The 15,282-nt window shown below is 45.2% G+C and overlaps 1 protein-coding gene across 2 annotated transcripts; it reads left to right on the top strand.

The window, feature by feature from the left end:
- Positions 1-2,049: 2,049 nt before the first annotated feature.
- si:ch73-173p19.1 lies at positions 2,050-15,257 on the top strand. Of its 2 annotated transcripts, none has more exons than XM_010885523.4 (17): positions 2,050-2,149; positions 3,180-3,286; positions 3,399-3,541; positions 3,688-3,845; positions 4,221-4,388; positions 5,280-5,742; positions 6,131-6,232; positions 7,010-7,097; positions 7,353-7,576; positions 7,737-7,979; positions 8,164-8,262; positions 9,000-9,193; positions 9,880-10,054; positions 10,650-10,806; positions 13,364-13,517; positions 13,889-14,000; positions 14,087-15,257. In XM_010885523.4, exons 1-17 carry the CDS (start codon positions 2,135-2,137, stop codon positions 14,266-14,268), a joined length of 2,784 nt encoding a protein of 927 aa, XP_010883825.2. In that variant the 5' UTR covers positions 2,050-2,134; the 3' UTR covers positions 14,269-15,257. The 2 variants fall into 2 exon arrangements, with proteins under 2 accessions (XP_010883825.2, XP_010883824.2); XM_010885522.4 differs by having other exon boundaries at positions 7,007-7,097.
- The last annotated feature ends 25 nt before the right edge of the window (positions 15,258-15,282 follow it).

The raw sequence follows: 15,282 nt of genomic DNA, 5'->3' as shown, positions 1-15,282 counted from the left end.
TATATTTAGGGATTTGGACAAAAGCTAATTTCAGACATAGAAATTAGTTTTAAGACCAAAACAATTGTCTAGAATTGCAGCTACCAAATGCGTTATTGTCATAATACTTCAAGTCATTATATGAGTAATGGTACTGAAAGTCACTATACATTTGGCATGGGACACCAACTAATTTGACAATTTCTTTCAGTCAGCTCTGTAACCAATAGCATCGGGTATGGTGACAGGATAATAAAGCAAGCGTGACTCCTGCTGCTCACGTACCCTAACTACAAAATTCTACACGAGTATCTGTATGTGAATTATCACTTGATGATCATCTTTACTGATTACATTGCTTCTGTTAAACTATATGGACATTTTACAATAGCGGTGGGGTTGGGGTGCGACTGATGTTTTGGGCGTTGTTCACAGGCGTTCAGCAGTTTTCATAGGTTCATATCGCATTAGTCATATCGCAATTGGCTGGCTGCTATTCCTGACCGGAACGTCAACAACCACAGGGCACAGACGCGGTCTGTGGGACCTATGTGAAGTTAACAATATTAAGGATTTGCCACGCTGGTAGAATCGAGTAGAATTTGACTGAATACACCTATTTTACACCAACAACCTGGGGAACAGTTATAGATGGAGGAGAAGGACTGAATGAGACATTTGGACGATGGGGATAATTAAGTATCTATGTTGGTATGAGGGACAGATTGACATTTTGGCCATGACTACAGAATTAACACCCCTACCCCTACGATTAATGCCATGGGATCTTCAGTGACCAGAAAGAGTCAGGAAAGCCAATTAATGTCCCATTCGAAAAATGGCACACTAAGTATAGCAATGTTGTCGTTACTGCCCTGGGGCATTAGGATTTAATCTTTAGACTAGAGGGAAGATTCCTGCTGGTCATCCAACTTAACATCCAATAGCAGATGATCTCCTATTCAGGGTCTGACCAGCACCCACAATGCTTAGCGTGGGTGAGGTGTGCTATGCTCTTGGCAAGATCTATAAAGTGAAGAGAACCTAGAACCTAGCCTTGGGAGCAGTGGCATCAGACAGGGGGGAAAACAGGTACAAAGTATATTGGGCCCTAATGTGTAGAGGGGCCCCCGAAAAATGTTTTAATCTTGAATAAAGAGGGGAGGGGCCCCCAAAGACTGCCTATGTACAGGGCCCAGAATTTTGTGCTACACTCCTGCCAGACACCATAAGTAGGGGGCCCTGGGGCAGACACTGATCCTCTTCAAGATAGGTGTATTTTCCCAATGTAATTCTGAAGTTTAAAACGTAATACTTATTGCAAATTATTTTTGTTTAAATTAACCAATTATTGTCTTTTGCTGAATTTATAAACAAATGTATTGTTTTTATAATATTGTTTAGCATTATCTAGTCAAATGTTGTTTGCATTTTTTTGCATCCATTTGGCATAGCTTCCAATTGACTGACGACATCTATTTTGACAAAACGCAAATTCCACTATTGCAACTAATCCTTGTAGTTACTATTCACATAAGTGTCTCTGGGCACAGCAACTGATCATACATGACTAACAAGCATAAACTACCGTTCTGATAGAAGCAGGATATTTGGCTGGCAGCAGGAACACTGATTTCCATTTTCTAAATAAAAGCTATGATTTCAATGCATTGCAATGTGTATAATTCATTATAACGATAGTGAATCGTGAGCAAATTCAATGTGTATGGTGTTTTTTAAGCAAATGCAGAGTAATTATTGGAAACAAAATACAAATATGTTTTAGATTAAATAATCTAGAGGCACAATTTAACACAATCCCTCCATTGCTCAAGTCCAATAGATTATACAATAAAGCGGCCTATGTTAATTGCCTATACCAGAAAAACAGACTATGTGAAGTCGGACATGACATTCTAGAAATAATCAAAGGGCAGGTCAATATTGTTATCTTACGGCGCAATACGTCTATCAGCACCTTCTAATTAGAATTAGACACATTGCAATGCATAGACATACTGGCTTTTATTTGAAAGGTTTACTCATTACCATACGGACGTGACGCCTTGTTTAGTGCTGCTGGCAGAATACTAGCCAAGCTGAAGAACAACAACACTAAAGAGACTCGTAGATCAGAATAACTGAAATAGAAAGTATGGATTCCACTCCGGTAAGTTGCAGCTTGCCAATTGGTTTAATTTATAATTTCTATTTTAAAGGTCAGTAGGCAGCTAACGTTAATAAGTGAAGATAGATTGCTAGATAAATAGCTATCTTATCTGACTGGCTAGCTATTTGCTAACTCTGTCTAATAACGTAAGCTAGCAAATCCTCCATTGGCATTGTAGATTCTCGTAGCAGCTGTTAACTTGCTAGCATGACAGGAAGCTATCTGGAGCATTATACTGTACAGTTGGCCCTGTTAAATAAAATACAAGTTTTTTTCATTTCTTTGAAGGTAAGTTCTGAGTGGTCACCATGTCACGTTTAAAGTAACGTAGAAATCTAGCTTGTGTTGTGTCAACATTATAGATAAGAAGCATTTTTGCTAACTTTTAGAGCTCATTGCTATTGAAAGTAAACAATACATAAACCAGGGCTGCCCAACCCTGTCCCTGGAGATCTGCTGTCCAGTAGGTTTTTTCTTGAACCTCATTGGTGACTAACTTCGATTAGCTTTTCATCTAGCTTATTGTTAGTATCAGGTGTGCAGTATTAGAGTTGGAGAGAACCTACAGGACAGTAGATCTCCAGGAACAGGGTTGGGCAGCCCTGACTTAAACCATTCTTGCTGGGTAGCAAAAGTTGACAAACGTAAAGGTTAGCTATGAAAACGTTTTGAGGTTTTTCACAACTAGGCTAGAACACAAAGTTGACAGCACGGCATTTCCCCATAAAATCTCAAATGTTTTTTTAGGGCATTTTCAGATGACTCTGCGAAAAGACATCAGGGGTGCAGTTTGGCTCATACTTGTAAAAAATTGGAAAAGGTTTTACATTTAGGCCAGTAAAAACTGGTAGCTGGTGACACTGTAGCTAGTAGGGCAGCACTGAAGGCCACAAGGGGGTCGCCAGTGGCCCTGCAATGGGCCTAGTAATGATACAACATAGCTTTCATCATGTGACACTACTTCTACCCTTTTCATTGGCTGATACTGACTGTAGCCAGCCTGTTTGTCTCTCTCCTGGCCTTGTCTCAGACTATCGGGGAGTTGTTCCGTACGCTGTGTGAGATGGGCTTCACCGAGGAGCAGATCCAGTCGGCCGTGCAGGCAGGGCACTTCTCTGTTCCCCATGCAGCAGAGTGGTGAGTCCTCCCCAGCCGAAATCCCTGTGAACTGTTTGCCAATGTCAAAATCCAAAAAATGCTGTAGAGTATTGAAGGTTGTTTCAAATAATGTATGTGTGCTCTACGGCAGGCTCTTACAGGGCGAAAATCTCAGACACAAACTGGTCAAAAATCCCCCCCAGCCAGTTGGCTCTGCATTCGCTGCATTCAACCCTCCCAAAGATGCCCCTTGCCTCTCAAGCACGTCACAGACATCGCCCACGGGCAGTAGAGGTGCGACACCACAACATTCCACCATTTACTTTTTCCGATGGTTGATTGCGCGCTTTCATGAGCTGGTTCTCCTTTTCGCTATCCACAATGGACCACAATACTTTGCCTATGTCTGTACTCATTTGAATAGTGTTGTGTGTCTTTAGCCCCTTGCTTAGTCCTGGGATGCCCACAGCCCTCCAGCCCACCCACAGCACCACCACCGCTGGAGTCTCGTATCAGGCAAGACAAGAGTGATTTTCAGGAGCAGCAAAGGCTCCGTGTGGCCAACGAGGCCAGGAACGAAAGGAAGCAGAAGATTCAGGTCAGCAGAACCCAACTGTTGGTTTTAGCAGAAACACTCAGATTACACACACACAGGCTATGTTTTAGTCATTTACCAGGTGCTCTTATCCAAAGTGACAAACATACATACACACACACACACATAGCAGTTCTAATGTACATCTAGTCGGAATAGCCCACAAACAATTCACCAAACTGTAGCAGCCTGTCGTTGTCGCTAGTTAGCCTAACCTCTCAAATCCTAACAATACAGAGCATTTAGTCTCAGATGTGCACGCTTCATTGTCGAGAGGTTGTCAACTTACCTGACAACTCTGACATGTCTCCGCAACCTGCATCAAGTGGAATTTTTTGAAATGAGAGTAATTTATGTTTGTGTACTGTTCCCCACCAGGAGCGAGAGCTGGTGCTGAAGCGTATTGCTGAGGACCGGAAGAGCTTACAGGAGAAGAAGACCCAGCCGAGCACCCCCTCCGAGACAACGTCCCCCCCTGGCAACAGTCAAGGCCAGAGACTAGGGGGTACGGTCCAGACTAACGTGGACAACAACTGCATCCTCATGGTGAGTCTGAACACTTTTCCCTTGTCAGTGCCTAAACACTGTACATGCCTAGCGTTTAGAGAGCACCCTAGTTGGTTGCAAAGCAGGGCTTCCATTGGCTGGCTATAGTCCAAAAAAAGACAAAATTATCGGCAGTCAAATTTTTCTGAAGAAAAACAGTCTTATTGTTAAGCTTAGAAAACATCCAAACAGTTCCTCATAAGGGACTTCAATAAAGTGTATCTTAACTGGGCAAAACGGGCTAAGATTGCCTTTATTATCCCGATTTATAGTGTGCCTGCGGTGAGGCGACTCTCCCTCTAGAACTTAATAAAAACAGCCTCAGGATCGTTTTCTTATTGAGGGAAACGTAACCAGGTTATGCACATCGCAAGTTGTTCGGAGTTAGGCAGCTTCGATGTCCCAACAGCAGTAGGTCACTTTGATTAGGCCGAGATCCCCCACAAACACTGGCATGCACGGCTGATCTTGTGATTCCCTTGATTTTTGAGGCAATAGTTGGGTTGATTTTCAACTGGGCAAAATGTCAGGCTTCGCAGTTCAAGACAAAATTAATGGCATATATATTCATTAGGCTGATTTAAAATGTTTCATCAGCCTGTACTTTGCAGGCTGTAGGTGTGTTTGCTCTCCAATCACACCTGTTATTTTAGAAAAATATTGTTTTCTATTTTATTTGATTGTGTGAACATCTTGGCTAACAATTACATATTATAGCATTTGAATTAGCTCATAGCGCTGTAGGCTATATGTGTCCCACACAATTCTGAAATGTCTGGGGAAATGCTGCCAGTCACCGTGTCCGGCGCTAGATTTTTTTAAAGCCCTGTTGCAGAGGCATGGTTTAGATGGATTAAGGTGTTGTTATGGCGTTATTATCTCTCTCTGTAGATCCGGCTGCCCTCTGGGGAGTCCATGCGGGAGCGCTTCCCGGCCGACGCTCCACTGCGCAGCGTGATAGAGCACATCTCCGGGCGCCACCCCTCTCTGGCCTCCTTTTCCCTCCTCCAGGGCTTCCCACGGAAGCGCTTTGGAGAGGCAGAGCTGGCCTGCTCCCTGCGTTCTCTCGGCCTCACGCCCAATGCCGCCCTCTGTATCCAGACCACTCCCCCTGAGACCCCCCAGGACTCACCCAGCCCAACTGCACACGTCCTGACGGGCATTGTGGAGGTGGCTTCACCGGCTGCGCCGCCGCCCGCTACACCTCCGCAGCCAGAGATCCTGGAGGAGGAGGAAGGGGGGGATTCTCCTGTTCTTCCCCCACCTCTGCCCCACCAGCTCTGGGAAGAGGCAGTGGGCTACGCTGGCCTCCCCGGGGTCGGCCCCCCAATGACCAGGCCGTCTCACTCTTGGGGTAGGAGTCACGTGTGTCATATTGAGACCGTATTCATAGTCCGATAAGATCTTGTCATTCCTATATATTTACTGGGTTTCCGAGTGGCGCTGTTGTCTGAGGGCCATGATACGTTGCTAGTCAAACCCCCTTACTGCTTTTAAATAAGAAAGAAAACGTTAAGAAGCGAATTGGGCAGGGATCCGCTGACCTGTGTGCTCCTGGCTTGAGAGGGAGGGAACTGTTTTGAGAAACGTCATCATTATGCAAATTACCAGCTGTGAACGCTCCGCCATTACCAATCATGGGAGTCTGTGTCAAAACTGGGTTGTTGTGTTATGAATCCAAGGTTGGATCCATTCCCAGTCAAACAGTACAATGTATTCATGCTGAATTTTTCCCCCGGCAGGGCGGGGCCGGAAGCTAATTCCTGGTGACGAAGAAGAGCCTGCCAGCTCAGATGACGAAGAGATGCCAGAGGATGAGATGGAGCTGCCCTTCCTCCAGAATGGTACTTCCCATTTCTTGTTTCTTCAAGCTGTCCTTTTTCCCATCAGCAGTCACTCCTATAAGGCTGTTGTCCAACCTGGGACTTAAAGTTGGGAGTAGTTGTGCACTTAGGGGATGAATATTAACTGATATCTAGGCTGAGGTTAGCTCAATCATTAAAACAGATATCATCAGGCATATTTAAACTGAGTGCAGATTTGTTGTGCTCCATAATCTAATCTAGTAGGAAACCTACTACAAAACACTGCTAATTTCAGACTGGGACAGGGGTGAATAATGTCTTGTTGTGAAAAATTTCTCAATAGGACAACTCAGGGCAAGTGAAATTTCACCCAAATATGAATCTAGGTCTGAATCACTTTAAAGGGAAGTTTGCAGAGTTTACCATTAACGGACTAAACATATGTTCGCTCAGTTGGAAAAACACCTTTAAAGGCCACATTGCCTGTAACCCGCTTTCTTAATGAACCTACGTCTCAGAAACCATTCAGACCCTGAGAACTCGAGGTCTAGGGTTATTCTGAGTCTTGACAGGCATCTTTATGTGAAGCTTATTGCCAGGGATTTCTAACCGGGAATCCTTAAAAACACAGAGGAACATGAAGCTGAAAGTTGTATTGAGAGACGTGATGTATTCTAGAGACAAGCGTTCAGATTTTTAAACCGCTTTTTAATGTTTGACAGAACAACTGAATTAATACAGATTGGTGGTTCGGGTGCTTGAGCGTTGACTGTGTTGCTGAAGCCAAAAGGCCCAACCTGTAATTATCCTCAGCAGGTATGCCCCGGTTACCATTCTTCCCAGAGAACCGGCGTGGAGGGCCAGAGCCCAGGCACCAGTGGCCAGACCGGGGCAACAGGCTCCGGTGAGTACCCACCCTAACACTAGCTTATACTGTGGCCTTCATTTTAAGGTCTTTTTCTGTGATGTAATAAAAAATAAAAAGGGCGACCATATGAATTGAGTCATTGGAATTCAGATTTCGACACAGCATGCAGGATTTTATAACAATGAATTGGTGTAGCGACCGCCTGGTGAAATGGAGATGTAGCCTTGTGCCCTTTTGTTGAATTCGTTACGGGGACGAGAACCTGTCATAAAATGGGTGTGCCTCTCCCAGGGAGGATGCGGCAGAAGACCAGGTTCTAGGGCCAGAAGAGGCGGCAGGTCGCGTTGTGCCGGGGGCAGCCGCCCAGGCTGCAGTGGAGCGCCTCCAGAGAGCCGCCCAGAACGACCAACAGGCCGCGCAGGGCCACCCGTCCCCCCCGAAGAAACCCTTCAGGACACCCAGCGTGCCCTCCCTCTGTGTCATGGCCACCCGGGCCACCGTCAACCTCATGACAGGTCAGAGAAAAACTTTACACCTACATTCTGTAAACCATATCATGACTCTACAGAAAGTAAGGTTTTATAAGCCCTTTGAAATGCGTTTTTGAAATGTGCTCTATAAATAAATGTTTAACCACATAACCATTTCCTTTCTCTTTCATTCCACTGCTCCCAGCTCCCAGCATGCAGTACAGCAGCAGCCTGTCCTGTCTGACTCCCGAGTTGGCTGAGCTCCTGCTCAGTCACATGTCCCGCGAGAGGCTCCTTCGTCCGCGCACCCTGGAGCTCTTCTTCGGCTGCCCAATGCAGAAGTTTATCCTCAACTGCTACCCGTACTCCACCAACGAGCTGCTGCGGCAGCTCCGGGCGTTCACAGCACTGAAGCACCTTAGCCTGGTCAACTCTCCTCTCATCACAGGTATACCTTCACAGCTCCGGAAAGCACCTTACTGTCACTATCTTCAGCATTGCTCGTAAGCATTCTGTACTTCAAATATCCTAATGAAGGAATGCGGGTGAGCTTTCACATCTGGTACAAGTTTTCTGAGCGTTCTGGCTGCGATGAACTGACTGTCACTCTCTGTGTTGTCAATGTTTTCCAGATGCAGGCCTCTCTGTGCTCTCCAGCCTGCAAAAACTGCAACACCTGAACCTGGCCTCATGTAGCAAGCTAACGGACTCGTGTCTGCAACACATCACAGGTGAGGCTCTACTCTATGCACCAAACAGACTCAGACAAGGAATGATCTGTATCTGAACTTATCCAATATGAAATGCATGTTTTCGGGTGCAAATGATGTAGAACCACTTTGAACCTAGCAAACTCCGGTGATCCCAAGCTAGAACACTCATTTGAACACTAATCACGTATTAATGGTCAGATAAAAAATACTGGATGTTTAATGTGATAGCAATAAAGTAGCATCTATTTTATATTCAATTTTTTCCAAGACAATTTTCTTCAGTTCTGTTTTGATTCTGGCCTTGCCACATAACAAAAAAAACAACTCCAAAACAAGTCTGGAGAGTCTAACATTGAGACGTGTCCTCCGATGCGCATCTCACCCACATCTCTGATTCGTATCACACTGCTGGCTCAACGAAGAAGTATTCCCTGGCACGTGTGCTGGAGGAGAGGCCATTCCCTGGCTAACAACCACAATTCAGCTCGCAGGTGTGCGACCTACCACAACAAGGCTGTACATTGCAACCAGACTAGGCAACTCTGTCTGCCATCAAAGACTGAGTTTAGCCAATTTTTACCTTCTACGGGGCCCTACGGGATTCAAACTCCTGTGTGCAATTGAGGAGTATTTCAACTAGGTAAAAATAATTGAATGACTCAACAACTTCATCTTAAGCTCAAATTTCAACTCTTTTACAAAGTAGCCAAAACTTGAGAGGACAGATAAATAATTTTGTTCTTCTTGTCTCTTAGGCTTGAAGAGCTTGTCTTTTCTCTCCCTGGACCAGACCAAAGTAAGCGACGTGGGGATGGTGCTGTACCTGCAGTCCGCACCCTCATCTCTCACCCAGCTCAGCCTGAACCACACCTCTGTCACAGAGGCCACCCTGGCAGTGCTTCCTGTCTGTGTGCAACAGCTACGACTGCTTAGCATCAAACACACTAAGGTACAGCGCCCTGATTACATGTCCCATCCCCCTAATTACAAAGTGGGAAATACATATTTTTAATTCGTTTGTGATTGATCTACATGTGGGGGTGAGTGTGACAGGCTAGACGCAGATGACTGCTTTGGCACTGGGCACAATGGTTGTGTTCTTAAAGCACGTGGGGACCACGGCCAGGGTTAGTGACAGGTTGAAAATGTCAGTAAAGACCTCGGCCAGCTGCCCAGCACATGTTCTGAGCACCCGCCCGGGGACACCATCAGGACCAGCAGCCTTGCGTGCATTCACCCTGCTCAGTGCAGATGACACATCTGCAGTGGATAGTCTGAGGGGGGGGGGGGGGGGGTCAGGGTGTTCATCTTTAATGGCTGGTTCTTTGTTGTCCCTGTCGAAGCGTGCGTAGGACCTTTTTAACTCATAGGTGATGGAGACGTAGTTGGCTGTGGGGTTGGGGTTATTTGTGTCTGTGATGGCTACCGGCAAAATGTCCGTCTTTTTTTCACTTATCGGGACATCAGGTCCCCATAGGTGCACAGAAACCAAACCGCAGACACACGCACAACCACAAAAGCTTTACACCCAGTCGATGATCACACATGCAGTCACATGAACACAATCACTACACGCCAACCACCAACACTATTAGTGATCTTTCAGTATGCTCTGCCCACTCTTATGCCTGTCAGGTGGTGGATGTGTCAGCCCTGGCCCAGCTGCCTGTCCTACAGACCCTCTACCTGGACGGGACAGGGATTAGCGAGGGCTCTCTGGAGCATCTGGCCACCCACTCATCCCTCTCTGCCTTAAGCTTGGCTGGAATCGCTGTCGTAGACGGCAACCACGCCCTACAGATCATCTCTGGTGAGCCGTGTGTAAATCAGTAAATCACTCAATTGAAAACCTAATAAGGCCCAGATTTATGGATTCAACACTTTTAATGCTGTTTTTTTGTTGCAAAGACGAGTGGGCAAATATTGCCACATCAAGATGTGCCATGCTAATAGACTCCAACCCAAAAAGACTGAGTGCTGTAATAAAATCAAAAGGTGCTTCAACAAAGTATTAGTTTAAGGGTGTGCGCACTTACGCAGCCAGGTTATTGTGAGTTTTTTATTTTTCCCCCTCAAAGATTTCAGTTTGTTTTTCAATTGAATTGTTCACATTATAGGTCACATTAAATGTGGAAAAAGTTCTGGCATGATTTATCTTTGTCTCATTCTTAAAATGCCAGAACCTTGGATGTGTAGACTTTTTATATCCACTGTAAGTACTGCAGAGAAATGCTGTTTTACTGAATTCAACTTCATTGGTTGGTCAGAGTCTATTTATCTGTTCTCAAAGTTCATCTGCCTCATTAGAGGCCAATGTATGTTTTGTTTGAGTTTTCGCAGGGTGTAGTTAAAATGGGTTACTGAAGTTTCCCTCTCTGCTGCCCACCCCCCTCCCGTCCACCCAGGTCTCAAACTGACCCACCTGACCCTGCCTGGACGCCACTCGGTGACCAACGCTGGCATGGCCTTCCTCTCCAGACTGTCCCTGCTGTCAGAGCTGGACCTGACCGACTACACTAACGTCACTGACCACGGAGTCACCCAGCTGGCCACCATGACCAGGTCAGGTCATGTGTCAACGATCTGATTTTGATAAAATGTTGGCCAATTGTGTCTTGCCATATACAGTGGGGAGAACAAGTATTTGATACACTGCCGATTTAGCAGGTTTTCCTACTTACAAAGCATGTAGAGGTCTGTAATTTTTATCATAGGTACACTTCAACTGTGAGAGACGGAATCTAAAACAGAAATCCAGAAAATCACATTGTATGATTTTTTTATAATTAATTTGCATTGTATTGCATGACATAAGTATTTGATCACCTACCAACCAGTAAGAATTCCGGCTCTCACAGACCTGTTAGTTTTTCTTTAAGAAGCCCTCCTGTTCTCCACTCATTACCTGTATTAACTGCACCTGTTTGAACTCGTTACCTGTATAAAAGACACCTGTCCACACACTCAATCAAACAGACTCCAACCTCTCCACAATGGCCAAGACCAGAGAGCTGTGTAAGGATATCAGGGATAAAATTCTAGACCCGCACAAGGCTGGAATAGGCAAGCAGCTTGGTGAGAAGGCAACAACTGTTGGCACAATTATTAGAAAATGGAAGAAGTTCAAGATGACGGTCAATCTCCCTCGGTCTGGGGCTCCATGCAAGATCTCACCTCGTGGGGCATCAATGATCATGAGGAAGGTGAGGGATCAGCCCAGAACTACACGGCAGAACCTGGTCAATGACCTGAAGAGAGCTGGGACCACAGTCTCAAAGAAAACCATTAATAACCCACTACGCTGTCATGGATTAAAATCCTGCAGCACACGCAAGATCCCCCTGCTCAAGCCAGCGCATGTCTAGGACTGTCTGAAGTTTGCCAATAACCATCTGGATGATCCAGAGGAGGAATGGGAGAAGGTCATGTGGTCTTATGAGACAAAAATAGAGCTTTATGGTCTAAACTCCACTCGCCGTGTTTGGAGGAAGAAGAAGGATGAGTACAACGCCAAGAACACCATCCCAACCGTGAAGCATGGAGGTGGAAACATCATTCTTTGGGGATGCTTTTCTGCAAAGGGGACAGGACGACTGCACCATATTGAGGGGAGGATGGATGGGGCCATGTATCACGAGATCTTGGCCAACAACCTCCTTCTCTCAGTAAGAGCATTGAAGATGGGTCGTGGCTGGGTCTTCCAGCATGACAATGACCCGAAACACACAGCCAGGGCAACTAAGGAGTGGCTCCGTAAGAAGCATCTCAAGGTCCTGGTGTGGCCTAGCCAGTCTCCAGACCTGAACCCAATAGAAAATCTTTGGAGGGAGCTGAAAGTCTGTATTGCCCAGCGACAACCCCGAAACCTGAAGGATCTGGAGAAGGTCTGTATGGAGGTGTGGGCCAAAATCCCTGCTGCAGTGTGTGCAAACCTGGTCAAGAACTACAGGAAACATATGATCTCTGTAAACAAAGGTTTCTGTACCAAATATTAAGTTCTGCTTTTCTGATGTATCAAATACGTATGTCATGCAATAGTTAAAGAGTACCTATGATAAAAATTACATTACATGCTTTGTAAGTGGGAAACACTGCCGATTTTCCAGGTAATCTAATACTTGTTCTCCCCACTGTGGAGCCGGCATTTAGAAAAGCCCAATGTGTGTTAGTACTGTTGCGTTGTTGGGATCATTGGTGGGAGGGGGTCAAAGTCAGTTTACTTTAAAATTACTAGAATGAAATGGAGTCTTTGAGTTATCAAAAATAGATGAACTGCGATCTTCAGGTCTCTTCACTCATGTTCAATGTGATTGATGTCAGGGCTTTGGGTGGACTACTCAGACATTTTCAGACTTGTTCCGAAAGCCACTCCAGAGTTGTCTTGACTGTGTGCTGTTGTCGTGCTGAAAGATTATTCTTTGCCTCAGTCTGAGGTCCGGTGTGCTCTGGATCAGGTTTTCTTCAAGGACATCTCTATATTTTTTCTTTTAATCGTTTCCCCCAATCCTGACCAGTCTCCCAGTTCCTGCCACTGAGAAACATCCACAAAGCATGATGTTCCCACCACCATGCTTCAACATAGGGATGGTATTACCTCCAGACCAGAGAATATTTTTCCTCATGCACTGAGTCCTTTAGACAGTATGTCATAGGCCTTTTAGTAAGGAGTGGCTTCCATCTAGCCACTTTACTATAAAGGCCTGATTGATGGAGTGCTGCAGAGATGGTTCCTGCAGCTTCTTCCATCTCTGCATAGACATTCTAAAAGTCTGTTTGTGACCATTGGGTTCACCTCTCTGACCAAGGCCCTCCTTGCCCTGTTAGTTTGGTCATCTCTAAGAAGAGTCTTGGTGGTTCCAAAGTCTAACAAAGTCTGGAGAAGGTGAAGGTGCTGCTCCAGTCAGCTCATGATCAGCCACCAGCTACCTTTACAATTGCCACATTGCCCTGAATGAAGGAACACTGGGTCATTAAGCACCAGAAAACAGAAACAGTGATGGACTAACTGAGCTCATCTAATGAGAAAAATGTCCATTCTCTGCAGCAAAAAAACATTTTGCAACTGAATTCTGAAAAATGCTGCCATAATAGGAATGTCCCCGAATGTGCTTATTTCCAGGTTGAAGAAGCTGTCCCTCAGTAACACCCAGGTGACGGACGTAGCACTGCCCTCCCTGTGCAGTCTTCAGGAGCTGCTGGAGCTGTGTCTGGACCGCACGGCCATCACCAGCCGAGGGGTAGCTGCCCTCGTCACTTGTCTGCCGCACCTTCAGGTAGTTCAGGACACTGCAGTCTGTGTTTCAATCCAACCTACTGCTTCTTCTGCAAAATCCACCAGTCTTGTTCAATAATACATGAAATGCCTGAAAATATATATTAAAAGAAATGCCATTAAAGTTCTAAACAGCGTTTTCAGGTTTCAGCATTGTACACACTGTGCCATACATATTTCCCCATAATTCGCTCCTCTACTCCTTAACCTTCTTTTCCAAAACCAATTAACAATTAAAGATATTGCAACTGGTCTTCAATATATTTTTTTCCTTCCAATGCTACTTCTCTGGGACCGTTAATCAGATTCCCATAAAACTTTATGTAGCACCCATGTGCCCAAAGCTTGCATTGAAAGGTTTTCATGTTTTAGGTCTTAGGCCTGGCCAGTACTCAGGTGGGCGACACAGTGGTGAGGAGAGGTCTGGTCCATTGTGCTCAGCTGGTTAAGCTCAATCTTAGCCGAACACGCATCACCGACCACGGTGAGTCTCCACACATACTCCTTTCTGTACGAGCATCTATAGATCGAAGCAACCAAATGTTATTTTTCTACCCCGTTTCCCTGCAGGACTAAAGCCTTTGAGGCGCATGCGTCTAAACCAGTTAAACCTGGACGGTTCTGGCGTGACCCACATGGGCATTGCCAACCTCATTGCTTCCTGTCCCAACATCACCAGTATCCGGGCAAGCCACACACGGGTCATCCCCCCCGAACAGGTCTCTGATGATGATGACGACAATCGGCAGTGATCTTCCAGTACCTTTCTGTGGACGCTCGGGGTCAGCTAGCGCAGCTCTCTGCGGTCTCAGCCTCTCCCCTGCTGGTGCGAGAGACTTGGCGAAGTCTGGCCGAAGAGAGAACGCAGCTCTTAACTGCACTGCTTCAACAGTGGCTAGTGGCACTAATCAATCACAAGTCAACCATCGCTGTTGAAATCTTAGGAGGTGGCCTTTTGGAAAACGAGAGCCTGTGAAGGTCTAGACGGGATTCCCGTTCTTTGTATTTAACTTAAACTCTCGTTAATGTTATCACCTTGATAAGTATCTCACATGATTGTGCTGTGTACATCCAGGGGTAGGTTGAACTTGTCCTTTAATGCTGATCATAGGTCAGGTTAGCATTTTTCCTCAAAACATTTATTCTACTAAGGAATTGGGAAGGCTGACTCTACATCTCTACATTCAAGAAACTTTACCCCAGAGTGTAGAACCCCAAAGGTATAGGTTGCATGGTAACCTGTCTGAAAAAGGTGAAGTAGCCATTTGGGAATAGTCCAGGGATATTACTTACACGCAATGTCACAGCATGTATTTAACACAATGTCCAAGATAGTTCTGCTTGAATTCTCAAATATTTAATGCTACAGAGATTCACATACTTGCATAATCTGACACTGACAATTTTCCATGTTGAACAGTTAACTCCAGTTTTACTTATTTCATGGATTGTCAAGAAATTTAAATGTCAGCTGGTACAAGCTTATGCAGGTTTAACAAACAGTTGGGAAACTTTTGGTGAACCAGCTACTGAAAAGCTTAGTGTGAGTGGTTCTGAAGACAGGTTGACATACAGCAGGAATCCAAAGTAACTCCCTTAAGAGATATAGTTTTGTTTGTCATGTTATGTTTCCACAGAGATGTAAGAGTTTATTTTCTCAATGTACATGGTTTTGCACTGTTTTCCCTACATTCTCCAAGGAAAATGCTGAATTAATAAAAAGATGCCTTTTGAATTTTAATTGCTGTTTGTTCAAAGTTCCCAAA

The sequence above is a fragment of the Esox lucius genome, chromosome 21 (assembly GCF_011004845.1).
Source record: "Esox lucius isolate fEsoLuc1 chromosome 21, fEsoLuc1.pri, whole genome shotgun sequence".
Classification (NCBI taxonomy): Eukaryota; Metazoa; Chordata; class Actinopteri; order Esociformes; family Esocidae; genus Esox; species Esox lucius.
The sequence above is the reverse complement of the archived record's forward strand: the minus strand, read 5'-3'. Positions and strand labels throughout refer to the sequence as shown.

Bases quoted from the DNA above. Each gene is read 5' to 3' on its own strand.
- si:ch73-173p19.1 (XM_010885522.4), top strand. The intron at 5,743-6,130 runs GTAGGAGTCACG...TTCCCCCGGCAG, and splicing joins CAGGCCGTCTCACTCTTGGG to GGCGGGGCCGGAAGCTAATT. The intron at 7,980-8,163 runs GTATACCTTCAC...AATGTTTTCCAG, and splicing joins CAACTCTCCTCTCATCACAG to ATGCAGGCCTCTCTGTGCTC.